Below are 24,012 nucleotides of genomic sequence, written 5' to 3'. Positions count from 1 at the left end.
TCCTCCTGCCTCAACTTCCCCAACTGCTGGGACTATAGACATGCACCACCACAACCAGCCAAATCAGAGGTTTTGAATGGAGGAACTAGAGCACTTCTGGGGCAAGGAATGAACCCCAGTTCTCTTTTATTGTGGGATGAACAGAGTGTCCCCCTGGTTCACCAGGAAAAAGAAGGTCTTGGGTCACATCACTGGGTTTTTTTTTTTTTTTTTCTTTTTTCCTCTTCATAGAATGATTAGGAGGAAATTCTGAGGGGTGTCCTCATTTCTGGTGACTTCCAGAAGTCTAGGGATTCAGTTTATGAACCTATCATTTCTTTCATAGTTTCATGTCCTGCAGGGAATCTCCACATACAGGAGACTTCTTGGGTTTGGGGAGAAATCACAACACCCCTGCTCTGTCATTTCCATCATTTGTCTCTTCAACCCTCTCTTCCCCCTCCACGCCAAAACCCTTCTCCTTTTTCAAGCAGATTTATCTTTTCCTTCCTCCTACTCCTCCCCCACTCAGCTACTTCTCCCAGTCACTCAAACACACAGGCTCACAGTTTGACTTCTTCTGAATTTATTGTAGAAAATAAAGAGTAGGTAGGGAGAGGAACTCTAGGCCTGGCCAGTGGGTTGAAAGACAATGATCTGGACACCTCACTGGGTGGCAGGCTCTGGTTTTTTGAGGTTCACGATGTTACTCAAGAAGTTCATCAGATCAGTTCCAGCCTTCTTGACCAGGGGTGTCAGCTGCTCATCAAAGTAAGCTCTGCATGGGGGAGGGGTCAGAGGTCAGTGTGAAGGATTCTAGTCATTGGAAGGGGCTTTGTGAGTGGTGGGAGGTCAGAGCAGGATGACCCAAGTCCCATTACTGCAGATCCTGCTCCATCCAGCATGGCAAAGCCCCTAGGAACAAGCAAGCCCTCCGTGGGATAGAGGAATAAACTTTACAGATTGAAATTTGAGGTACAATTCCTTCTGCCCCTCTCAGTCTAAGAGGTACATGAGATCTTTGGGTGATGGAGGAATTTTTTTCTCCAATTGAAGTCTAATGCTCCTTAGTCCCTACACCTGAGCTCAGTCTCCTGCAAGACTTCCTATCTTCCCTCCCTTCTCTGCACAGTCTCATAGCTCCTGAACCTTTTTCCCTGGGACTTACTTACTTGGCCTGGGCGTGAAGCTCTGGGCCCTTGGCTTTCTCCACCAGGTCCTTGCCATAGTCGGTCATGGTCTGGACGTACTGAGTGAACAGGCTCTGCAGACTCTGCTCCTCTGCCTGTCTCCGAACCAAAGCCCCTGCATACACACACACACATACACACACACACACACACACGTACATTCTTTTCAGTTGCGTCCCCAGCAATGAATCCTGGCCTTCTATTACACCTCTACCAGTATCCATCCCAGCTCTCAGCCCCCTCACCAAATAGCTATCCAGCTAGGTTTTTGGATGGGTTTTCTGAACTTTAGAGAGGGGAATGATCTTTCTTTTGAAACCTCTAGTTACTAGATCTGGGGATAGAAGCAGAAGATAATGGATAGCCAGGATCCCCAGTACCTTTCTTCTTTGGGCCCCCTGTCCATATCACACTTACCTTCAAGGCTACAGATGGTGATGAGCAGCAGAGTCATTACAAGCATCTTCATGGTAGAAAAGTAGCCTAGGAACAGTGCTGGTGGCAGGGAAGGACATTGAAGCCAAGTGGGCTTCACTCCCCAGGGAACCCCATCTGGAGTCCCACTCCAATCTGGTTCCCTTCCTCCCCACAATTAAAGCCCCATCCTCTTTATATGCCACCCACACCTTTTGCTCACCCATCATACCTAGTCAGTGTCTCTGTCTGTGGCGTCTGTTCCTGGCCTGGCTGGAGAGGCAGGGGTTATATACCTGTTCACTTCCCCACCCCCTGTCAGGTGATATAGACTGTGGGGATGTCCCATGGGGCAGGAATCACGTTGGAGTAAATAAGTTGGAGAAATGGGGGAGGAAAGGACAATTAATGGGGGACTAATGTGATGGGGGTAACAAGCAGGGTTATAGGTCTTAATGGAGGCCAAGAGGTTACACTTCAGATCTGTTTAAGATTTATTCTTTTGAGATCTGGGGTTGGAGTCTTTGGATTTGTATATAGCAGGGAAGCAGGATTCCTAGTTATGATATGAAGACATCAGATTTTGGTATCTTTATCTCATGAGTAGATTTCATCTCCCTACCTCCCTTCATGGCAACTTGGCAAAGAGGTATTTAGGAACAAAAGAAAGGGAAAAGGAGTTGAAATCAGGGCAGCAGTGAAGGGATGGGGGCTACGATACTAAGGGTCAGGGTCAGAGGACAGGTGTGATTGACTCTGTCCCTTTTTGAGTTAATGTGTAATGAGAAAGGGGAGAGAAAACATGAGAGCTCAGAATCAATCATCCTCCTGGGTACTGATCAATGACCATACCCTACCTCCAATAAAACAAATTTAGAAAACAGCCTCTGCCCTCTCCCTTCCAACTGGAGAACTCTAGCAGGAAAAGAGGTGAGTAAGGCTTCTGTCAGGATAAAGGTTGAAGGTATCTGGTCATTTGACCACCTTATCAGTTCTCAGCAGTGGTCAGCCAATATTGAATCAGGAAGGGCAACAGTACTCCTGTGGCCAAGGTCCTGGCCCTTGTCCTAGCTCTAATTATGAGGAAGGGCAGAGGCACATTCCCTAGGCCCCAAAGCATTTGGATGGAATTAACTAAGTAGATATCAGAAGCATTTGTATATTTCACCTTTTGCCCTCAAAGCTTACTCTTTATGTACTGGAACATTCCTGAGAAATGGGGGTGGAAGTGTGGGAGCTAGTGAGGGAGATAGCAACCAAAGACTAAGAAACAGTATTCTATTTTCAGTAATTCCCCAGTGGAGCTGGCATTGCTCTATTGCTTGCCCATGGCCTTGGGGTAGAGGGCATTTGTGGGGAGCTGGAATCCTATTCCTAGATTTTATTTGCCCATTCTGCCTGGAGACTCAGAGAAGGAAGGGTTAATTACCGAGGGCAGCTGTTTTGGGAAATAGTTCTGTCCACAACCTGCTCCTCTACACCAAACTCTTGCACCCATTCCTATTCCATCATGACGGCGAACTCTGACAGGGCTGGTGTGGGGTCTGTGTCCTAGAGGAGAGCTGTGCTTGTAAGTAGTAGTCATTTGGAGGTGTACTGTGAGGGCTGTGAGCTTTTCCCCAAAGGCTCTATGGAGGGGAGGCGGGGATAATACAGTCACCCTTCACAAAACTGCAAGTCTCCAGGCTGTAGTTTCACTTTCCTCTTGGGTGGTGGAGAAGCTTCAGTGATCCAAAGGACAAAATGCTCCCTCTAGTGTCTGGTAGGGTCAGAAGTTTATCCTGTCCTTGGAGAGGCCGGGAGATGTAGGAGGGAAGGCCTTCTGCTCGCCACCTATCAAGCCCCACTTGCCACTGCAGCGCCAGATTGAAGCGCTTGGGTCGTCAGGCCTGCCACTCTTTTGTGTTCTCTTCTTCCATTGGTCATGGGAGATCGAGGCGTCTTTTTTTCATCGATTAGGCGGGGCCCAATCAAGGGAGGCTGGGTCTTTGATAGCTTCCCTTGCCCGGTCCCAAGATGGCGCTCATAGCAACGCTGAGAATGCAGTATGAAGCCGCATTCTGCCATTACTCAAGATGGCTGCCCCCATCAAGATGACCGGGGTGTGCCGGAGGGAAAGGGGCAGCAGGACCATCTGAGATGGTAAGGGCAACTGTTCCATTGTGGACCTGGCCTTGGGCTGTGGGAACAAAGAATAGAGAGACTAGGAAGCTAGGTGGAGCCTGTGGTGGGGGCTAGGATTGGATAACGGGAGAGAGGACTGGGTGACAGGTGGGGATGAGGGATCAAAGATGGGGTGAGAGTGTGACTGGGGTTCAATCTTTCCATCGGTGTTCTCTCCCCCAACTCTTCCTATTCCAGGTCTAGCATTGGACCATGTGGAAGTTTCTGAAACTGGGGAGTCTGATGATGGGCGGTGGGGCCTTTGGGGGGTAGAGGGAGCAATAGAGTGTTTTCCCAGGCTCATCCCGGCCCCTCCCTATACTCTGGACTAAAATGGGGAATACACTGGGCCTTGCACCAATGGGGACTTTTCCCCGCCGGAGTCCCCGCCGAGAGGAGCCTCTGCCCAACCCTGGGAGCTTCGATGAGCTGCACCGACTATGCAAAGGTGAGAACTTGGCATTTGGGTGGTTCTTGTGGAAGGGGCAGAGGAGGGGAGGGTCTTGAATGCAGATGTCCAGTGATGGGAGCAGAAAGGGGGAGATCACAGCTGGGGCATCCCATGTCAGGGAGGGTCAGGTGTCCAAATGAAGTGGAGCATTTCCATGCAGGACTTGAAAGGAGGTCATTTCCTCCCGTGCTTCGTATGGGATTGAAAGGGGAGACTACCTCTTTGGGTAGGGATTCCTTGTCTGTGCTTATTCCTTCCCTTCCCCCACCCCTTCAGATGTATTCCCAGCACAGATGGAGGGAGTGAAGCTCATTGTCAACAAGGTTCTGAGCAGCCATTTCCAGGTGCTCCCACTTCTCTGGCCCCTCCTTACTACTTCTCCCTGCCTGTTCTGGATCCTCTTCTTTCCTTTGTATTCCACCCTCGGCCAGGCTATGTGGGACAAATGAGGGAGGATGTGGGGCTTTCTTTACTTTCCTTGCCTGTGGGACTTGCTTTAAATCTGGTGACCTTCTGCATATGTTGGAATATTAGGGAGTCTTAAAAGGCCCCCTGAATGGGGAGAAGATGAAGGGTGGGATGAGAGATTGAAATGAAGCAGGAATTCCCTTTTCCTCCAATGATTCTTCTTTCTTCAGGTGGCCCACACTGTGCACATGAGTGCCCTGGCTTTGCCGGGTTATCATCTCCATGCAGCCTATGCAGGGGACTGGCAGCTTAGCCCCACTGAGGTGAGAGCTCCAAAACACCTGAGCCAACTTCCTAAAAGCCCACCTTGGTCTTGAGGAGAGAAGGAAGTGTGTGTGTCATGGGGAAGAATGGGCAGTAATCTAATTCTCTTGTCACGTTGTGTGTGTATGTGTGTGAGACTGGGGTTTGAACTCAAGAGTTTTGCGCTTACAAAGCAGGCGCTCTACTGCTTGAGCCACGCCTCCAGTCCATTGTGCTCTGGTTATTTTGGAGATGGGCCTCTTGAACTATTTGCCTGGGCTGGCCTCGAACCGTGATCCTCCCAATCTCAGCCTCCCAAGTAGCTAGGATTGCAAGGGTGAGCCACCACACTGGGCTTCCTTCTATGTCAGTTCTTAATGGGAGAGGGTAGAGAAACACTTCTGGGTAAAGATGCCAGAGTTTGTCTTTGTGCCTCCACCAGGGGGCGCCAGGTAATGTTAATGAAATCCCATAGTACTTGAGTTCAGGCTGAATGATATTACCCAATTCAGCCTTATTGTCCACACTCCTCAACAGGTGTTCCCTACTGTGGTTGGCGATATGGACAGCAGTGGCAGTCTCAACGCCCAGGTCCTGCTTCTGTTGGCAGAGCGGCTTCGAGCTAAGGCTGTCTTCCAGGTGACCTACAGTTTCTGCCTCCATCCACTGGGCAACTTCTCTTTCTCCTCCATGAATATCCTGACCTGGGGACGCAAAGGGGAGGAGCTGGGGCAATTGTGATCATAAACAGAGGGAAGGAGATTTTACTTCTTGTTCTCTCCCCCAGACACAGCAGGCCAAGTTCCTTACATGGCAGTTTGATGGCGAATATCGAGGAGATGACTATACAGCTACTCTGACCCTAGGAAATCCTGACCTGATTGGGGAATCAGGTGAGGAATTGGGACAATCTTTTGATCTTTGCTGCCCATTTGCTAATGTTGCCATGTCTCTCATTTCTGTACAGTTTGGGGATTAGGAAAGGAACTTCTGGGCTGGTAGAGTGGGTTAAGCAGTAAGAGTGCCTGCCTAGCAAGTGTGAGGCCCTGAATTTGAATCTCAGTGTTGCCAAAAACAAACAAAAAAACCACTTTAGAACAGGAACTTCTTGGGCAGGCTCAGGTGGGATAACTGTGGGTGAAGTAGTAGGCCTCATTCTTGGTTCTATGACTAACTCCATGTTCTCCCACTCCCCCACAGTGATTATGGTCGCTCACTTCCTGCAGAGCCTCACTCATCGGCTGGTGCTGGGAGGGGAGCTAGTTTATCACCGGCGGCCAGGTGAAGAGGGGGCCATCTTGACTCTGGCTGGAAAGTACTCTGGTATGGGACGTGATGAGGAAGAGCAGTTCTGGGCTTTTCTGGGGATCCTGGTCTGTGTCCTACCATGTTCCGAACCGTAACATTCCGTTCTCCCCATACTTTGTTTTTTTCCAGCTGTACACTGGGTAGCTACATTGAATGTGGGATCAGGAGGGGCCCATGCAAGTTATTACCACAAGGCAAATGAACAGGTAAGACTGCTCTGTTCATCCTCTACTCTAGCAGGTCAGTCACAAACTTTTGCCCCTCCAGTTCTCCCTAGGCTGTGCTGGCCTAGTATTCTTTCTACCCACAATAGGTATACATTTTCATGCATGACTTCATTCTATTGACCCTGTCTCAGAACCTCTCTAATTCTTGGCTGCTTTTTTTTTTTTTTGGTGGTCCTGGGGTTTGAACTCAGCCTCATGCTTGCTAGGCAGGTGTTCTACCACTGAGCCACACCCACAGCCCTAGGATCTCTCTAGTCGTCACTGAGACTGATCCCCCTCTCATCCTTGTCCATGTGTCTCAGGTTCAAGTTGGAGTGGAATTTGAGGCAAATACAAGATTACAAGACACAACCTTCTCTTTTGGTTACCATCTGACTCTGCCCCAGGCCAACATGGTATTTAGAGGTGAGGGTTATTGTGATGATATTTGGAAGTGGTGAGGGATTTGGGGATAGAGGGAGGAAAGCTCTACTTCTGCTGACTCCTTACTCCAAACCCTGTTAAACAACCTAGTCAATATTCTCCTTCCTGGCAGGCTTGGTGGACAGTAATTGGTGTGTGGGTGCTGTGCTGGAGAAGAAGATGCCCCCGCTTCCTGTCACCCTAGCCCTCGGAGCTTTCCTCAATCACTGGCGCAACAGATTCCATTGTGGCTTCAGCATCACTGTGGGCTGAGGTTGTCCAAGAACCAGCCCCCCACAGCAGCTGGAACCTCTGAGTCAGGTGCCCTAGGGCCAGACACTAGGCCCCTCTCCAAAGCCCACTTTGCTGGGTGACCTTTAGGTCCCAGGCGCAGAGTGGGGTCAGAACTATGTCCTCCTCGGAACTGGAGCTGCCTCAGGGTCAGCTGATGAGGCGGTGGTTTGAGGCTCCCACTTCTGCCAGCTGCACTATCATCTTACACATGTTCTTGTGGTTCTGGACTAAGAAGGATGAAGGGGTGGGTATGTCTGGCTGAATTTCCTCCCTCACTTCCTTCTTTGTTTTCCATGGATTAAAGCTCCTAGCCCCTTCCTCCTTAGAGCAGAAAAGTCTGCATGGGATTAGCTACCCATCCTATTTTCTCATCCCAGAGCCTACCAACGATGAGAAAGTAGGGTTGAAGGGCTAAATCTTTGGCCTTAGCAAGTGGGGCCCACCCATTCCCAGAAGGAGTTTTACCTCTTAACCCTGAGGCTTCCTCCTTCCCCATCTTCTGTGCTTCCAGAGAACAACTTTGTCCCCACAAACATCCCCAACTCGCCCATGACCGCATGAGAGGCAGTTCTTGCTTTAGTCTTTCATTACAATCACTGAACTCCATTCCTACTGGTCCCAATATCTGGTGCCAGCAACTTTTCCTTTCTAGTCCAGTGTGTCGCAGGTGGGCTGGGGAAGAGGCAAGTATGGGCCTCAGCTGCAGATCTCTTGGAGCAGAGGCATCATAGCAGATAGTCCCTGGATGCGCTGGATTTGGTACAAGTATGCACTGTTAAGGCTCCGGAGCTCAGCCAACAGGCCCATCAGCTTTGCATACAGAAACCTTTGGAGGAAGTAGTGGAGTCATCATGGAAAGAGGAGAGAAATAAGGCAGCCAAGGCCTAATCCTCTGAACTCAGTGAAGATATGTCTGAACATTAGAAAAAAAATCATGCCCTGGTATGACAAATTTATTGAAAAGCTCAAAGATCCCCCAAGGGGACATGTGTCTGATACCCATGCCCAGTTTTTCCTGAACCTAGAGCTCTGAAGGCCATATCTGAAGAAAGTTCCAGACTTGGCTGGAACTTTCAACTATGTAGAACCTGAGGGTCGACCCTTCTAGAGAAAATTCTAGAAGGTAGGTGTGTACTTTTCTAGCAAAGTAGCTCATTGAGGATTGAGCATGAACAAAAGTGGTGCATACCTCAGAGCTTGGATAGATAATGGACTATTGAATCAGGACTGGTTCTGGCCGTGAAACTGTGAGTAACCATAGTTTCAAGAGAAAAGAAAAATTCAAGGAATTGGCTCAGTGGAGAGGGGAGGAAAGGCCAAAGAAGAAGCGTGTACAAGACACTTAACAGTTTTTAGTCTGGAGAAGTTGGAGTGGTTAGGTGATGGATATCATCAATTCTCAGGAATGCTAGTAGGCAGAGCCTGTGAGCTACTACTTTGCATCTCTACTGAATAAAAAAATCTGAAAAATGTGAGACACAAAACAGCAATAAGAGCAATTTGGATACCAGAACTATGTGTGATGCGCATGGCCAGAGGGAAGGATCAGATACCCCAGAGACTTGGTTTCCCAAAGGAAAAGAAAGTAAAAGACGTTCATCCTGAACTCAGTGTTTCCTTAGCCCCTTCCTTGCCCAGTGCAGCCCCAACCTCCAGTCTCCTACCTACCGACTTTGGGGCCTTGGCTTCTGTTCCTTGATATAGTTCTCCAGAGTCAGTGCCATGTCTTCTTGCAGTTGATCAATCTCTTTTCTCTGGGTAACTCCAGGCCGGTCTATGAGATAAGGAGCTGGGAAGGACAAGGTTGAGGGGACAGAGGGAGACCTACATAGTGTCCAGGGGATGAGGATGGTATAGACCCACTCTGTAGGCTAAGATGACCAGGGATGGCTGGATTCAAAGGGCTGAGAGTTTGGGGCAGAGGTGGCGAGGCTAGAGTTTCTAGGCTTGGGAGATGCTCACCAGGAGAGAAGAGGGCCGTGGCAGCCATGAGCACATACTCGGGTTCCTGGAGTTGCAGTCGTTTCAGCGTCCCATGGAAGCGAAACAAAATCTCCAAAAATTCTACCTGGAAACCTACTGTGGGCGATATTAGGTTCAGGATCCTCTACATCCCACACCACAAGGACACTCACCCTCCACTGCTTTAGCACCATCTCACCATGGACTCCATCTTCCATTGTGTAGCGAAGAGGCCCACAGAGGAAGTTTTGTGTTTGGAGACAGAAAGTGGTATTGAGTGCGATATGACATATTTCCACAGCAGCTCCTTTGAGAAGGTAGATTTGATCCTCCATAGGCAGGGATCTGTGGGGAACAGGGAACAAGGGCACTTTAGAATGAAGCCTGAACTTCAGGGAGGATAAGGAACTCCTGGTTCCTTAAAAACAAAGCTGGTCATTCAAGACCTGTGCTTGGAAAGGCTGAGGAGTGTGCTAATTTGATCATTGACTTTTTTTTTTTGAAGGGGGGAGGGGAGCTTTGTGTATAAGTTATGAAGTATTTGCTTCCTGAAAGATGAAGGAAAGCCACTCACCGGAAAAGGGGCAGATCCTTGGTGAACTTGATAATTTGCTGTACCATGAAAGTGTTGATATCGGCAAAGTGTGCAAGCAGAGGTGGCACAGGAGCCCATGGGGGCAAGGGCTGGTGATGACTGAACAGGTGAGCTGGAGGCTACAGAGATCAGAGCATGAGCTAAAGGCCCTGGCTCTATAGCTCTTGTTTAGGCCTTCTGTTGGGAAGGTTCTGCCCAAGAAGACCTGTTCTCTATTGGTACATGGCCCACAGCCCTTTCCCTCAGACCACCTCCTTGGGCACCATTTTGGTCACTTTCCAGCTCAAATCCTATAAGTGCTCACCCTGAACTGCACAAACTGGTCAAACATGGTGCTCACATGGCGAGTGTGGGCCCCCAGGAGGATCTGGACCAGCTCTTTCTGCTCCTTACTAAGTTGTATAGGTGTTTGCTGGGCTCGCCGCTGTGCCTGCCTTGCTCGGCGCAATGCCAGGGCATCTGCTGACAGTATCACTGTGTCAGGGAAGAGATATGACAAAGCTATTGAAACCAACAGAGAAGACCTTTCTGCCAGTCCCTGTTCAGAGTGGATTTTTAGCCACTCTGTACAAGGAAGAATTGGGGGAAACAGGAGAGTTCCTGAGGCTTCCTTGAACTTGGCTAAACACCTAGAGGCTGCAGGTGGCAGGGGATTCCTGCACACTTTCACAAGAAAGAAAGAGAAAAGCACAGGTGTAAGATGTTTGGCTTCTGGGGTAACATTGAGGAAGGTTTTATTTTATTTATTTATTTATTTATTTATTTATTTATTTATTTATTTATTTATTTATTTTGGTATTATTGGGGCTTGAGTTCGGTGATATAGACTCAACTTAAATCAACACTGCTCCATACTGCAAAGTAGTGTGATACCATGGAAAAAGCAGGGGCTTGGAAGTCAGACAGGCTTGATTTTGAAAAATGACTCTACAACTTTTTACTTGACAACTTGGGCAAGTTAACTTCTGTAAGTTAGCCCCAATTACATCATTTGTTGGGAGCATGGCACAGTTAGCTGGCACAAAAAAGCATTAATTAATTAATTCAATAATTATTGAGTACCTAGTAGTTGATAGGCACTACACTCAAGAAATAGAAGAGAAAAACCAGGCCATATGAATCTCAATCTCTCAGATAAAGAGACTTGCAAATGCAAAAGTCTAGGGAAGAGTGTGCTTGGTGTGTTCAAGGATAGTATTGCAGTCAGTGTGGTTGGTGTGGATTGAGCAAGGGAGAGTTAAGAAATTAAGTCTGCAAAGGGGTGAGCAGGAGCTAGTCCTGAGATCACGTACTTTGGTGGCTCACGCCTATAATCCTTGTATTTGGGAGACAGATTGGAAGGATCTCGGTTTGAGGCTAGACCGGGTGAATAGTTTGCAAGACCCCCACCTCCAAAATAATCAGAGCAAAATGGACTGGAAGTGTGGCTGAAGTGGCAGAGTACCTATTTGGCAAGCATAAAGCCCAGTCCCACTAAAAAAAATGAGAGAGAGGGAGAGATGAGGAGTTATTAGAGGTTCTGAGCAGAATAGTGACATAATCTGACTAGCTTCAAAAAGTTTACTCTGCCTGCTATGTGAAAATGGCTATTGGGAATAAAGAGAAAGCAAAAAGACAGAATCAACAGATTCTTGGGATGATAGGGGGGCCAACTCACTGTCTTTTCTCATGCCAGCATTTATACACTTCCGTAATCTGCAGGCTGGGCAGTGGCGCCTCTGGGTCTTGCTGACCTCACAGCTTCCAGCAAAGGAGCAGGTGGGACCAGTGCTTTTATTAACTGTTCGTCTATGTGAGAAAAAGACATTACTAGGATCTATGGCAGCAAACAGGTAGGTGGGTGTGTGGGGTATGTTAGGGTTAAGAGGGTAGAGTCTAAAAGATTTGGGAATCTAGTGATGTGGGCTAACCTGAGCTGTGCCCAAAGGTCCTCAGGGTTGGATCAAGCATAATACATCTCTCTTCAGGGTTGGATCAAGCATAATACATCTCAAGCATTTTCATGAGGACACAGGACCACTCGAGAACCCTGGTTGATGCAGTATTCGCTTGCTGCTTTGCAGATCATGGGCTGTGTCCATGGCCCTCTCTGTTAAGCCACCAGTTAATATGTGTTGTGGTCAGTAAGAGGTAGGGTGCCAGCCTTATGGTAACCAGACTCAGCCACAGGAGGAATAGAGTGGGGCATGTTTGGGCAAGTGCCAGGTTTTAAAAACTGACTGATTAGAGCTGGAGAGGATTGTTTTTATTGGGAATAAAACTCTCACCTGAAGAAACCTTTGCAGCCCTCACAAGTCAGGGCATGGAAATGGTAGCCTGTGGCTCGGTCCCCACACACCACACAATTCCTTGGTTCATCTTCCCCACTGCTCATGGCTTCAGATGTTAGGGTGCACATCAAAGACCCCTGAATGTAGAAAGAGTTAGCAGTCAGATCTGCACCACACTTGACCCTCTTCTCTCCCTCCTTCAGAGCCTCTTTCTAAACCTGCCCTGCATCTGGTCCCAGTGTTGTCTATACTAGAACAAGAAAGTTGCTTTTAGTCTCTGGCCCCCAGCAGATTTTCCTACCTGCTCCTCCTAGGCAGCATGCCCTGTGCAGGCCACAGAATCTGTGAGGGTTGCCTCTTCCCAAGCTCCCACACTGACCCTGCTTTTCTTGTGATCTTAAGAGCTCTAGGAGTTAGAGGTTATGGCTCTCAGTAGCTGGAATGCAGGGATGTCTGTTGTATGTAGCTCCAGGTATTCTCAGTCCCCTATGTGGGTAGAGCACAGACTCTGGACTCAGGGCAAAGACCTGGATGGGAGGTTTTTCCAGCATGCCCAAGGTCCTGGTTGGTGGCACATGGGGAGGCACTGGTGGGCGGGGACCTAATGATTCATTAGAAACAACTCCTTACCAGACTAAAGAGGTTCTACCTACTTCCGAGTTTCAGGCTAGATCTGTACCTCCACTGTACATGGATCCTAGATAAGGTGGGGAGAGACAGAGCAGACTTTTTCACATGCAGTATGTGGGTAGTAAAAGAATAGGTGTAAGTTAGGTTCCAGTGGCTCAAGCCTATAATCCTAGATACTTGAGAGGCTGAGATTTGGAGGATTGAGGTTTGAGGCCAGCTCGGACAAATAGTTTGTGAAGCTTGTCTCCAAAATAACCAGAGCAAAATAGGCTGGAGGTATGGCTCAAATGGTAGAGTGTCTGCTTTGCAAGCGTAAAACACTGAGTTCAAAATCTGGGTCCCATTAAAAAAAAAATACAAATTAAAAAAAACCCAAACCAAAACCCAAAACCACTTTAAAATTAGGAGTCATGGGCTGCAGATATGGCTCAAGTGGTAGAGCACTTGTCCAACAACAAGTAGAAGGCCTTAACACCCTGAGTTCAAACCCAATACCGCAAAAAAAAAAAAAAAAAGATAAAATTGGGAGGTAATTAAGCCCTATGGATAGAAGGGGTCCCATTTCCTTACTAGGATGGCTGAGAATTAAATTTAATAAATTACAGGTAGTTGAGATTGATTCAGGATCTCTTGCACCAGAGCTGGCTTTCTGGGTGTATGACCTGTGCAGTTGCTTAAGGCCCTGTCTTTCTCCCCTGAAGCTCATTGCTATGCTGTTGCTATCTTGAAATAATGACTACTTCTCTTCTTTCTTTCTTTTTTTTTTTTTTTGGTGGGACTGGGGGTTTGAACTTAGGGCTTCATGCTTGTAAAACAGGCACTCACAAAACAGGTACTCTGCTGCTTGAACCATGCCTCCAGTTCCTTTTGCTTTGGTTGGGTCTCGAAAACTATTTGAGTAAGCTGGCCTTGAACTATTATCCTCGGGATCTGAGCCTCTCAAATATTACAGGTGTGAGACACTGGTTCCTGACTGAAATGACTTTTTTTTTTTTTTTTTTTGTGACACTGGGCTTTGAACTCAGGGTCTCATGCTTGCTAGGCAAGCACTCCACCACCTGAGTCACTCCACCAGCCCCTTTTGTGTGTTCGATATTTTTGAGTTAAGGTCTCTTGAACTATTTGCCCAGGCTGGCTTCAAACCGAAATCCTCCTGAGTAGCTAGGATTATAGACATGAGCCACTGATGCTCAACTTGAAATTACTTTTTAACAAGGGGCTCGTGTTTTCATTTTTCAGTGGAATTTAAAAATATCTAACATGTCTAGAGTCTAGTTTAAGGATTTCTAATTAATAAATTCCGTAATCTGGAGTCTTCATGGGTTATCTAATACATGCATCATCATTGAAGAATATTTGTGTGTGTGTGTGTGTGTGTGTGTACTTTCCCAACATCTATGAGCAGAAAAAGTAATTTCAAAATCTATTAGACTATTTTGGGGATGGGCAATATGCTGGATGGACCTGCTCTCACACAAACTGGAATAAAGTCCAAAGTCATGCTCTTCCAATTTTAAAGGTTCATTTTCCATTGATCTCCTGGGTACTTCCTCTAGAAATAAGCATTTCTTTTCCTCCCCTTTCCTTTCTTCCCCTCTCCTCTCCTTTCCTTTCTCTTCTTTTTTCTTTTCCTGTCAAATTTTCTGTTTCTTCAGTTAAGAGTTAAATTAGGGCTGGTGGAGTGGCTCAAGTGATAGAGTGCCTGCCTAGCAAGCATGAGGCCCTGAGTTTAAAACCCCAGTACTGCCAAAAAAAAAAAAAAGTTAAATTAAAATTAATATTTCTTTAAAGATTAGTTAAAAACCCTCAAATGCAGGGGTTTTAACACACACGTACATGCACACACACACACACACACACACACACACACACACACACGGGTCAAGAAAGGCAGGTAGAGAAAACCGAGTTAAAAAGAGCCTCATGTAGGCTCCCAGAATGAGTTGGTAGATCACTTAATATTTTTTAAATTTGGCTTTGATTTTGCTCTTTTGATGGTACTGGGGTTTGAACTCAGAGCCTGATGCTTGCCAGGCAGGGATTCTACCACTTGAGCCACTCTGCTAGCCCTTTTTCTGTGATGTGATGAGTATTTTCAAGATAGAGTCTCTTGAACTATTTGCCCCTGGCTGGTTTAGAACAATGATCCTCCTAATCTCTGCCTCCTAAGTAACTAGGATTACAGACATGAGACACTGGCACCTGGCCCTGTTTTGTTTTTTCCAGATAGGGTCTCATTATGTAATCCAGGCTGTCCTGGAACCCATGATCTTCCTGCCACTGCCTCCTGAGTGTTGGGATTACGGTTATGCAACATCACATCCATTGGATCTTTGATCTTAAGTGATACAACATCCAACTGTGTACACTTTTGCATGTTGTAATAAGCTGAGTTTCAGAGAGTATAGGGGCATGTGTCTGGTCCTTGGGAGGTGGTGAATATATTTGTGTGTGTGTGTGTATTGTCTTTGTTGAAGTGTGACTGCAAGAATTCACAGTAATTCATTCAATCGATACAAACTGACGGAGAACCTGTTATGTGTAAGATACTTGGAACAAAAAGGAATAAGATGCTCTCCTTCCTTCATGAGGTTTAAACACTAGTGGGGAGATAGATCTTTAAACAGACATAAAAGTCAATGATGGTGCTGTATGCAGGGCATTATGGGACAAAAGAGGGGCCTCAAATCCTGGCTTGACAAAGGGATGTTACTTTCTATCACATTCAAGAAAAAAAATCTGTGCTCAAGTGGTAAGAACACCTGCCTTGCAAGCATGAGGCCCTGAGTTCGAACTCCAGTGCTGCCAAAAAGGAAAAAAAAAAATCCCATCTCTTTAGCATGTCACACAAAGTCTTCTTAGAATTTTGGCAACTGAGTTGATTTTTAAAAGATAATGAAGAATTAGTCAGGGGGACATAAAAAACAATCTAAGCAGAGGATGCAACATGAGAAGTTTAAGAAGCCAGATACAAAAAAGGTAGAGACACAAATGGGTCTCTCTTGCTGGGCTTAACAATTCATGCTGAGAGTGGGAAGAGATAAGGCTAGAGAGATGAGAGATGAGGCCCAGATGTAGGCAGAGTCAGATCACTAAGCAGTTTGAATCCATCAAGAATCTTTTTTTTTTTTTTTTTTGCCAGGACTGATGCTTGAAATCAGGGGTTTGCTTTTACAGAGCAGGTGCTCTACTGCTTGAGCCACACCTCCAGTCCAAGGAACCTTTTTTTGAGACAGGGTCATGCTATATAGCCCAGGCTACCCTCCCAAGTGCTGGGGTTACAGGTGTGTCCAACATTCTTAGTCTTTTTTTTTTTTTTGGTGGGACTGGGATTTGAACTCAGGGCTTCATGATTGCAAAGCAGTTACTCTATTACTTGAGCCACACCTCCAGTCCATTTTACTCTGGTTATTTTGGAGATGAGGTCTAGCAAATTATTTGCCCATTTGACCTTGAATCTTGGTTCTCCCGATCTCAGCCTCCCAAGTAGCTAGGATTACAGGTGTGAGCTCTTGTGCCAGAAACACTCCCAGCTTTTAAAGGGTAAGGTAAAAAATGACATGGCCTGATCTGTGTTGTAGCTAGTTTTCTCTCTTGAAGGTGGATTTGAGGAGGCAGGGCTGGAGGCAAAGACACCAGTTAGAAAGTTATTGTGATAATGTAGGTTAGAGTAGATTAACTCAGGACAGATTAGCTCTTGATAGGGGTAGGGTGTAGAGGAGGAGAGAGTTTTGAGAAATATAGGAGAAGTGAAATCATTGGAATTATTAGAAAGTCTGGTTAGAGAAAGAGAAGTTACAGGTGACTCCATGTTTCTGGCATGGATGATTAAGCAGATTGTGATAACAGGAACTGGGTAAAAGGCTACTGTAGGTCAAAGGTCCTCGGTACTTGGGCCACAATCTACTTCTACTGTTGACAATTTAACAATAAATGATCAAGTGTTCATTCTGTGGTTAGGCATCAGGAGAAGGGACCAAAGAGAGAATCCCTGTTACAAAGAAATTTACTGTCTAATTATGGAGACTAAATAAATAAATTGAACTGTTAGATCTTTTAGCAAGGATTTATTTTAGTATAACAGGACAAAGTATAGACAAAGCAGGGTGTGGGGAAGAGGGGAAGAAAAAAAGAGGGAGAAACATTTCCTGTTCTGCCCTCAGGAAATGGGAGCAAAAACTCCAGATCTTTTGTTCTCTTTGGGGGATACTAGGCTTTGAACTCAGGGCCTTGCAGTTGCTAGTCACTTGCTCTACCACTTGAGCCATGCCTTTAGTCCCTTTTGCCTTAGATTACTTTTAAGGTAGGATCTCAAACTTTTTGCCTGGAGCCAGCCTTGGACCAGAGCAAAATCATCTTACCTCCATCTCTACCATAACTGGGATTACAAGTGTGTACCACTATGCCTGGCTTTTGAACTATTAAATCTTTTTTTTTTCTTTTCTGCTGGAGGAGAATAGTTTTTACTATCTTCATGTACAGAGACCACAGCATTACACGTTTAACCCAGTTTAGTAGCCAGATCTTTAGCCTTTGCCTTTTCCAGCTTGGCAATTCAAGCCACAGATTTTAGAACAGGACATTGCCTCTCCAGTGATGGCGGATCCTCATTATATCTGTCGTTGTAATTGGTCCTGATAGCCTCCACCAGCTTAGCCAGAGCTCCTTTGTCTTCTGAATTAACCTGTGTGAAGGCAACAGTGGTGTACATCTTCTTGTGGACTAACCATCCCAGCCTGGCCTTCCCTTTGATGTAGTAGGGGACTCCTGTCTTGTGACAAAGGGCAGGCAGGAATACAACCAGCTCAACAGGATCCACCTCATGTGCAATCACCACCAGCTGAGCCTTCTTGTTCTCCACCAAGGTAGTGACAATGTTGACCTCTGCTCGAAGGACCAGTGATCTCTTAGTGGGGACTTCTCCTTTGCCAGCAGCTTTCTTCTTAGCCCTAGCCAACGGCCTCTGCTTCTTCTTCTGTTTGGTCTCTGGCCTGTACCTGTGGGCAAGTTTAAGCAGCTGTGTAGCTGTTTAATGATCCAAAGCCTGGGTGAACTGGTTAATCCAGGAGGCACTTTGAGCCGCTTATGGAGGATAGCCCTTTGCCACTGAAGCCAGATGTAGCAGGCCATTTGACAAATCAGGAGAGGTCCCTTTTGGGTTGGATGTCCTGTCTGATGCCAAGGTTCTTAGGCCTCTTCTCAAACAGGAGATTTACCACTTTCTTGGCCTCCTTCTTCATGACAGCAGGGGCGGGAGCTACCTTCTTCCCCTTGGCCTTCCTGACTTTTGGCATCTTGAGAGGCTGAAGAGAGGCGAACTCCTAAATCTTAAAAGGAAATAAATGATTAAACTCTAAATTGTGTGGTAAAGAATATAATATTATCGGTATTCATTGATTTTTAAAAACTTTTTCCTATTAAGTGCCCAATGTAAGCACAGTACTAGTAAGAATCCTTACCTGTATCGACTCTTTAAGATAGGTAATATTATCATTGTTCAGATGAGAAAACTGAGGCTCAGTGACTTTAAGTAACTTGAACAAGGCCCAATACATCCAACAATTTATTAGATGACTTCACGTGAATGTCACACAGGCATCGTGAATTTAGTATGTCTGAAATGGAGCTCACTGTCAATTCCCTACAAACTTCTCCTATATTATCTAACTTGGTAACTATCCCAACTCAAAAAATAGCATGGACCTTGGAATTATACAAACTTAGGTTCAAGTTCTGACTGGCTCTTGCTAGCTGAATTACTCTTTTTGCTCCTTTCCTAATTGTTTGACATGACTGGACTCAGCTCCATGGGGCCCTAGGAATCAGATATCATCATACTGGACCAACCTCAGACCAGGAAAAGATTACTTCCTCTTCCTAGGGTTAGGGAGAGGCCAGGTGGAGAAAGATGTTCTGGTTTCGGACTGTCCTTTCACCAGGGTCTAGGAATTGCCCTGAGTCTTGTTCTTGGAGAAGTCCACCTTACACTACTTTGAGAGAAAATCACCTAGGGACAGACCTCTCTGTCTCTTCTATGTATAGAAACGCTCTGCTGGCTTTCAGGTCTCTTCTGTGGGACAGAGATTGGGCTCTGCTGCAGAAGGACCCCGGCATCAATGGTGAATAGGCTTTCAGAGTTAACTGATATCCTTAACCTATTCCAGCATACCTATTCCAGGCCCAGGTATGAAAAACACCTGTGATGGCTGTGGCTTGGTGGGCTAAGCTCTCTAGATTTTAGTTCTCTTTATCTTGGGGGAAAAAGGGGGTTAATAACCCTCCTTATCCAGGCTTTTTGTGAAGACTAAAGTAGTATGTGTAAAATTTCTCACACAGTACTTGGATCATGGAAAAGAGTTTATACATGTCCTTTCTCTTATCCTTGGTTTTTTTTTTTTTTTTTGGTGGTACTGGGGTTTGAATTCAGGGCCTCACATGTGCTAGGAGGCATTCTACCACTTGAGCCACACTACGAGCCCTTTTCTGTGTTTGATATTTTCAAATAAGAGTCTCACAAATTGTTTGCCTGGGCTGGCCTTGAACTGTGATCCTCCTGATCTCTGCCTCCTGAGTAGCTAGGATTACAGACGTGAGCCACCAGTGCCCAGCTTATCTTTTTCTTTTTCTCCCCCTCCACTGCCTCCTTCTCCCAGATTCGAAGCCAGAAGATAGAAGTCACCTAGTCTCTTTGTTTCCCCTTACTCCCTAAAAGTAATCAGAAGCCTTAACCTATTATTGCTGTCTCTTGGCCCCTACACATCCACTACCTTTTTGCTGAGTTTCGGCCCTCATCATTTTCACTTATCAGCACCCTATAAATTATTCTCCCTACTCCCAGACTCATCTGCTTCCAACCCATCCTCCACGCTGATGCTATTTCTAAAATGCAAATTTGATCATGTCTCTCCCTTGCTTAAAATTCTTCATTTGCTTTCCATCACCTTCAGGAAGAAAGCCCAATCTCTTTAGCATGTTACACAAAGTCCTTTGTGATCTGGCTCCTATTTATACTCTGGCCTTTTCTACTCCATCCCCATTTCCCTCCCCTGACCTAGTACATTGCACTTGGCTCTAGATGTGCTTAAACATTTAGAGTTCCCTGAACAAGCTGTGCTCACTCACCTCTGAACATCTGCCCTTGTTCTGGCTGGCTGGAATCACTTCACATCCCCCTACTTTCAAATTCTCTTTCCCTGGTCCTCCTGATGCTTTACCTGAAGGTCCACCTGCCCCTTCAGGTCCAAGTGCAGCACCTTTGGGAGCCCAGAGGCTAGAGGGATACCTCTGCACAGAAATTTGTCACAACATTATCATATTGCAGAACAATTGTCTGCTTCTTTCTGACTCTGTCAGTCTCCTGTGAGTTGCTGAAGTCAAGGACTGCTTTTGTTTTGTTTTTTTTTTTGGAGATAGGTCTCATTAGGTAGCCCAGGCCAGCCTGCAACTCACAATCCTCTGCCTCAGTCTCCTGAGTGCTGGGATTATAGGCATGACCACCATGCCAACAAAGAGGTGCATTTTTTATCTTGAGGTCCTTCTAGTCTTAAATACTCCAGGCACATATAATAAAGTATACTATATAATATAATAAATGTTTATGGTGAATAAGTGGAAGACGAATCAAGGTCTTACTCTAAACTCATGCTCTTTCTCTTTGGTATCATATGTTATTATTTGTGTATACATTCATTTGTTCAATAAATTTTTAATGGGTATTTTGTGTGAGGCATTTTGCTAGCACTGTAGGTTCCAAGGGGTCATCTGGATACATTCCTATTTTTCTTTTAGCCGCTGTCTTTCATAATTGATTATCCTTTGTTGTCCCGACTCTCTGGCAGGATTCCTATTAGTTTTCCAGTCTGATTACTGAGTCCTTGCTGACTTCTGAACTGTTGCTACATGCCGTTTCTACCTGCCATGTTTGCATTTGCTATGGCTGACCTCACTCAGGTGCCCATTGAGCCAAATTTCCAGCCTGGGCGTGCTCTATCCTGTTTGACCTCCCAGGAGCTAGCATAAACTCTTCTTTGAATGGAAGGGATCCTTTCATTTGAGCTTTGTAATCTGATTTTAAGCTTTCTTTAACTTCACAGATGATCTCCCAAGGTCTGTTGAGTTCGATGGGCTTTCTCTTTTACACGTCTCCCAATCATCTTTCCCACAGCTTTTGAACCCCTGCCAAACACATTCTGTTCTGTGAAACATTTTCACCCTAACCTGTATAATGTTCTATACATTCTTTGTTCTCTACCTATCTTTTATTTTTCTGGTGCTGGTAATCAAACCAGGGCCTTGCATATGTTAGGAGAGCACTCTACCACTGAGTTATACCTGCATCCTTTCTACCTGTATTGGAATAGCTCTCTTTTTCTTTCTCCTCCAATGGATTCTCCTTTTTCCTGAGCTTATGGGTTAGGAACAACTGTTTTTCTATTTTATTTTGTTTGTTTTTCTTTTTTGAAGTACTAGGATTTGAACTCAGGTCCTTGAGCTTGCCAGGCAGGTGCTCTACCACTTAAATCACACCCCTAGCCTTTTATCTTTCATTATTTTGTGAACAAGTTCTTGAATTTATACCTAGGGTAGCCTAGACCGCCATCATCCTATTTACCCTTCTTATGTAGCTGGGATGATGGGTGCATGCCACCACACCCAGCTTTTATTGGTTGGGATGGGATCTGAGAACTTTTTCCCCAGGCTGGCCTCAAACTGTAATCTTCTTAATCTCTGCCTCCTGAGTAGCTAGGGTTACAGGCTCGAGCCACTGTCCCTGCCTGTGTGTTTTTTCCCCTAAGGCTCTACCAGGGAACTACATCCCCAGTCCTCCACCATGTCTTGACACTGTCCCTTTTCTTCTGTCACTGTCCCTACAATCACCCAGGCTCTTACACTTTGTACAGCTGTAGTATCCCCAATTTAGCCTTCCTGCTCTTAGTCTTTCTCCTGTCAAATCAGTCCTATTTCCCCTGTAAGAATAATCTAGAAATGCTATTTATATGAGGGCTAAATTCAAATTCCTTATTATGATATCCAGGTCCCTTCCATCTCTCCTGTACATTCTCAATCATAAACCTGAATCTTGCCTGGTACCAGTGGCTCATGCCTGTAATCTTAGCTATTTAGGAGGCAGAGATCAAGAGGACTGTGGTTCACGAGAACCTATCTCGAAAAAACCCTTCACAAAAAAGGGCTGGTGGAATGACTCAAAGTGTAGGCCCCAAGTGCAAACTCCAGTACTGCAAAAAACAAACAAACAAACAAAAAACCCAACATAAAAAAGGGATGGTGGAGTGGCTCAAGTGGTAGAGTGCCTGTCTATACTTGTAAGGCTCTGAGTTCATACCCCAGTACCGCTTCAACCCCCCAAAATCTAAATCTTCTTTCACTGTTTCTCTTGTTACCACCATATGCCAGAGAGATGCATCTTTTCTTTTCTCTTCCATTTGTCTATATCTTACCTTTCCTTTAATGCCCAATCTAAATCTTACTTTCCCTAGGAAGCTTTTGACTCTTTTGGTCCTAGCTGGTGTCTTTCTTCTTTGACCTATTACTATATAATCTACTATTGTAGACACTTGCTCATTTAATCATCTATGGCAGGATTGGCAATTTATGGTGTATGAGCCAAATCTGGTGTGCTGCCTGAGAGATAAAAATGGTTTTACATTAAAAATTTAAAAGAAGTATATTTTGTAGCACATGAAAATTATATGTAATTCAAATGTCAGTACCCACAAATAAAGTTTTATTAGAATATAGTCATACCTATTTGTTTTGCTTTATTTTTTATTTTTGTGGTAGGACAGAGGTTTGAACTCAGGGCTTATGTGTTTACAAATCAGGCACTCTACTAACTGAGCCACATCTCCAGCCCATTTTACTCTGGTTATTTTGGAAATGAAGTCTCTTTGCTTGGGCTAGCCTTGGATCTTGATCCTCCCGATGTCAGCTTCCCAAGTAGCAAGGATTGCAGGTGTGAGCCACCAGTGCTCAGTTTGCCTTACCTATTTGTTTACATGTTGTCTATGGCTATTTTCAAATATATCTGGAGACAACTTAACAGAGAGCACACCTAGCCTACAAAGCCTAAAAAAGTGATCATTTGATTGCTATAGGAAAAGCTTGCTCCCTGATCTTGAATGTTGAATTCTCTTTATAATCTTTTCATAGCTGTTTAAGATCTTTGGGGAGGTCAGTTTCACTAAAGGCAACATTTATTTATTTACTTATTTGATGGGAATTGGGTTTGAACTCAGGGCTTTGCATTTGCAAAGCAGTCACTTTACTGCTTGAGCCACACCTCCAGTTCATTTTGCTCTGGTTATTTTGGAGATGGGGTCTCTAAAACTTTATCTGCCTGAGCTGGGCTCAAATAATGATCTTCTGGTCTCAGCCTCCCAAGTAGCTAGAATTACAGGCATGAACTATTGGTGCCTGGATAAATATTTTTATTAGTATATGATAGTTATACAGGGGTTTCATTGTGACATTTCTATATATACACATATTGTACCCCGGTTTGGTTTATCCCCTCCATTATTCTCCATTTTCTCTCACTCTCCTTCTTAAAATTACTTCAATAGGTTTCAGTGTTCCATATTCATACATGTATAGAAAGTACATCGACTGTATTCATCCTCCTTTACCCTCTTCATTTACCTTATTCCCTTTACTCTTAAGAACTATATAACATAGTAATTATTTAGTAAAGTCCCACTTTTTTGGGAAATTATGTAGATTGGACTGTAAGCTTCATTTTCCACATATGCTCCCATGACCCTTGTGAACCCCACTTGGCTAGTTTGGGTGGTTCACCAAATGATGGGTTGCTATCTGAATTGTAGAAAAAACAAGCTAGCCTCTAGAAGATAAGATTTGCATATTTTGGTGGCAATGATAGGTACAAGGTTTTTGTTTTGTTTTGTCTACCCCTTGAGCCATGCCCCCAGTTCTTTTTGCTTTTTAGTTTGTTTTTCAGACAAGGTCTTGCACTTTTCCTTGGGCCTCAGACTGTGATTCTCCTACCTCCAACCTTTCGAGTACCTGACATTGCAGTGTGAACCAAATGTCCAGCTTGTTTCGGATACAGGCTCTCACTAACTTTTCCCCAAGGCTGGCTTTGAACGTCCATGCTCCTATCTGTGCCTCCCCAGTAGCTGAGATTACAGATGTTCCTCACCATGTCTGGCTTTTTTTTTTTTTTAAATAGTTTCACAGCCATTGCACAGGCACATGACGCAGCGGGTACGTTATTAGTCTAAATGAAAATGCAATTGTAAATTAACTTGGAGGGGTGGCTTATTACCTGTTCAATTGGACCCTGGAGGATCATCATTTGGAGAGGTGTTTTGGATTAGTTTTCCCTTGTGTGGGAGGTAGGATTTGAGGGATTCTAAAATGTCTTCCAACTCCTAAG

General features: G+C 45.2%; 3 protein-coding genes and 1 pseudogene across 14 annotated transcripts in view; 1 reads left to right on the top strand and 3 right to left on the bottom strand.

Annotated features, from left to right (window-relative positions):
- Window positions 1–542: 542 nt before the first annotated feature.
- The window catches only part of Apoa2 (apolipoprotein A2), a 450,260-nt gene continuing 426,790 nt past the window's right edge, over window positions 543–24,012 (bottom strand). Inside the window, exons 1-4 of one of the 2 annotated variants that reach the window (XM_074047662.1) lie at window positions 1,816–1,892; window positions 1,587–1,664; window positions 1,152–1,284; window positions 543–757 (exon numbers count right to left, since the gene is read on the bottom strand). In XM_074047662.1, coding sequence (XP_073903763.1) covers window positions 646–757; window positions 1,152–1,284; window positions 1,587–1,638 — 297 coding nt within the window. In that variant the 5' untranslated portion in view covers window positions 1,639–1,664; window positions 1,816–1,892 and the 3' untranslated portion in view covers window positions 543–645. Of the gene's footprint in view, window positions 758–1,151; window positions 1,285–1,586; window positions 1,667–1,815; window positions 1,893–24,012 lie in introns of those variants that run through there. The other variant, XM_074047663.1, reaches the window with a different exon arrangement.
- Tomm40l (translocase of outer mitochondrial membrane 40 like) lies at window positions 3,583–9,245 on the top strand. Of its 3 annotated transcripts, none has more exons than XM_020174379.2 (10): window positions 3,584–3,725; window positions 3,945–4,194; window positions 4,474–4,541; window positions 4,836–4,928; window positions 5,446–5,547; window positions 5,696–5,801; window positions 6,109–6,231; window positions 6,346–6,422; window positions 6,746–6,848; window positions 6,979–9,245. In XM_020174379.2, the coding sequence occupies exons 2-10, from the start codon at window positions 4,080–4,082 to the stop codon at window positions 7,116–7,118; spliced, it is 927 nt and encodes a 308-aa protein (XP_020029968.2). In that variant the 5' UTR covers window positions 3,584–3,725; window positions 3,945–4,079; the 3' UTR covers window positions 7,119–9,245. The 3 variants fall into 3 exon arrangements, with proteins under 3 accessions (XP_073903762.1, XP_020029968.2, XP_073903761.1); XM_074047660.1 differs by having other exon boundaries at window positions 3,600–3,725; window positions 4,045–4,194; XM_074047661.1 differs by lacking the exon at window positions 4,474–4,541 and having other exon boundaries at window positions 3,583–3,725.
- Window positions 7,193–12,097, bottom strand: Nr1i3 (nuclear receptor subfamily 1 group I member 3). Of its 9 annotated transcripts, none has more exons than XM_020174368.2 (8): window positions 11,964–12,097; window positions 11,354–11,484; window positions 10,001–10,170; window positions 9,676–9,815; window positions 9,301–9,446; window positions 9,102–9,218; window positions 8,808–8,928; window positions 7,193–7,965 (listed from the first exon to the last, which is right to left on the bottom strand). In XM_020174368.2, exons 1-8 carry the CDS (start codon window positions 12,092–12,094, stop codon window positions 7,836–7,838), a joined length of 1,086 nt encoding a protein of 361 aa, XP_020029957.1. In that variant the 5' UTR covers window positions 12,095–12,097; the 3' UTR covers window positions 7,193–7,835. The 9 variants fall into 9 exon arrangements, with proteins under 9 accessions (XP_020029957.1, XP_020029959.1, XP_073903755.1 ...); XM_020174370.2 differs by having other exon boundaries at window positions 8,808–8,913; XM_074047654.1 differs by having other exon boundaries at window positions 9,102–9,215.
- Window positions 17,098–17,890, bottom strand: LOC109693213 (large ribosomal subunit protein eL8-like; annotated as a pseudogene).

The sequence above is a fragment of the Castor canadensis genome, chromosome 11 (genome assembly GCF_047511655.1).
Source record: "Castor canadensis chromosome 11, mCasCan1.hap1v2, whole genome shotgun sequence".
NCBI lineage: Eukaryota > Metazoa > Chordata > Mammalia > Rodentia > Castoridae > Castor > Castor canadensis.
Note: the sequence above shows the minus strand (reverse complement) of the source record. Positions and strands in the feature narration are given on the sequence as shown.

Excerpts from the sequence above, each read along its gene's own strand:
- Tomm40l (XM_020174379.2), top strand. The coding sequence starts at position 4,080 with ATGGGGAATACACTGGGCCTTGCACCAATGGGGACTTTTCCCCGCCGG. Across the intron at positions 4,542-4,835 it reads TTCTGAGCAGCCATTTCCAG|GTGGCCCACACTGTGCACAT; the intron begins GTGCTCCCACTT and ends TTCTTTCTTCAG. Across the intron at positions 6,849-6,978 it reads GGCCAACATGGTATTTAGAG|GCTTGGTGGACAGTAATTGG; the intron begins GTGAGGGTTATT and ends CCTTCCTGGCAG.
- Nr1i3 (XM_020174368.2), bottom strand. The coding sequence starts at position 12,094 with ATGTGCACCCTAACATCTGAAGCCATGAGCAGTGGGGAAGATGAACCA. Across the intron at positions 11,485-11,963 it reads GGCTGCAAAGGTTTCTTCAG|ACGAACAGTTAATAAAAGCA; the intron begins GTGAGAGTTTTA and ends TTTCTCACATAG. Across the intron at positions 8,929-9,101 it reads CACGGCCCTCTTCTCTCCTG|CTCCTTATCTCATAGACCGG; the intron begins GTGAGCATCTCC and ends TGTCCTTCCCAG.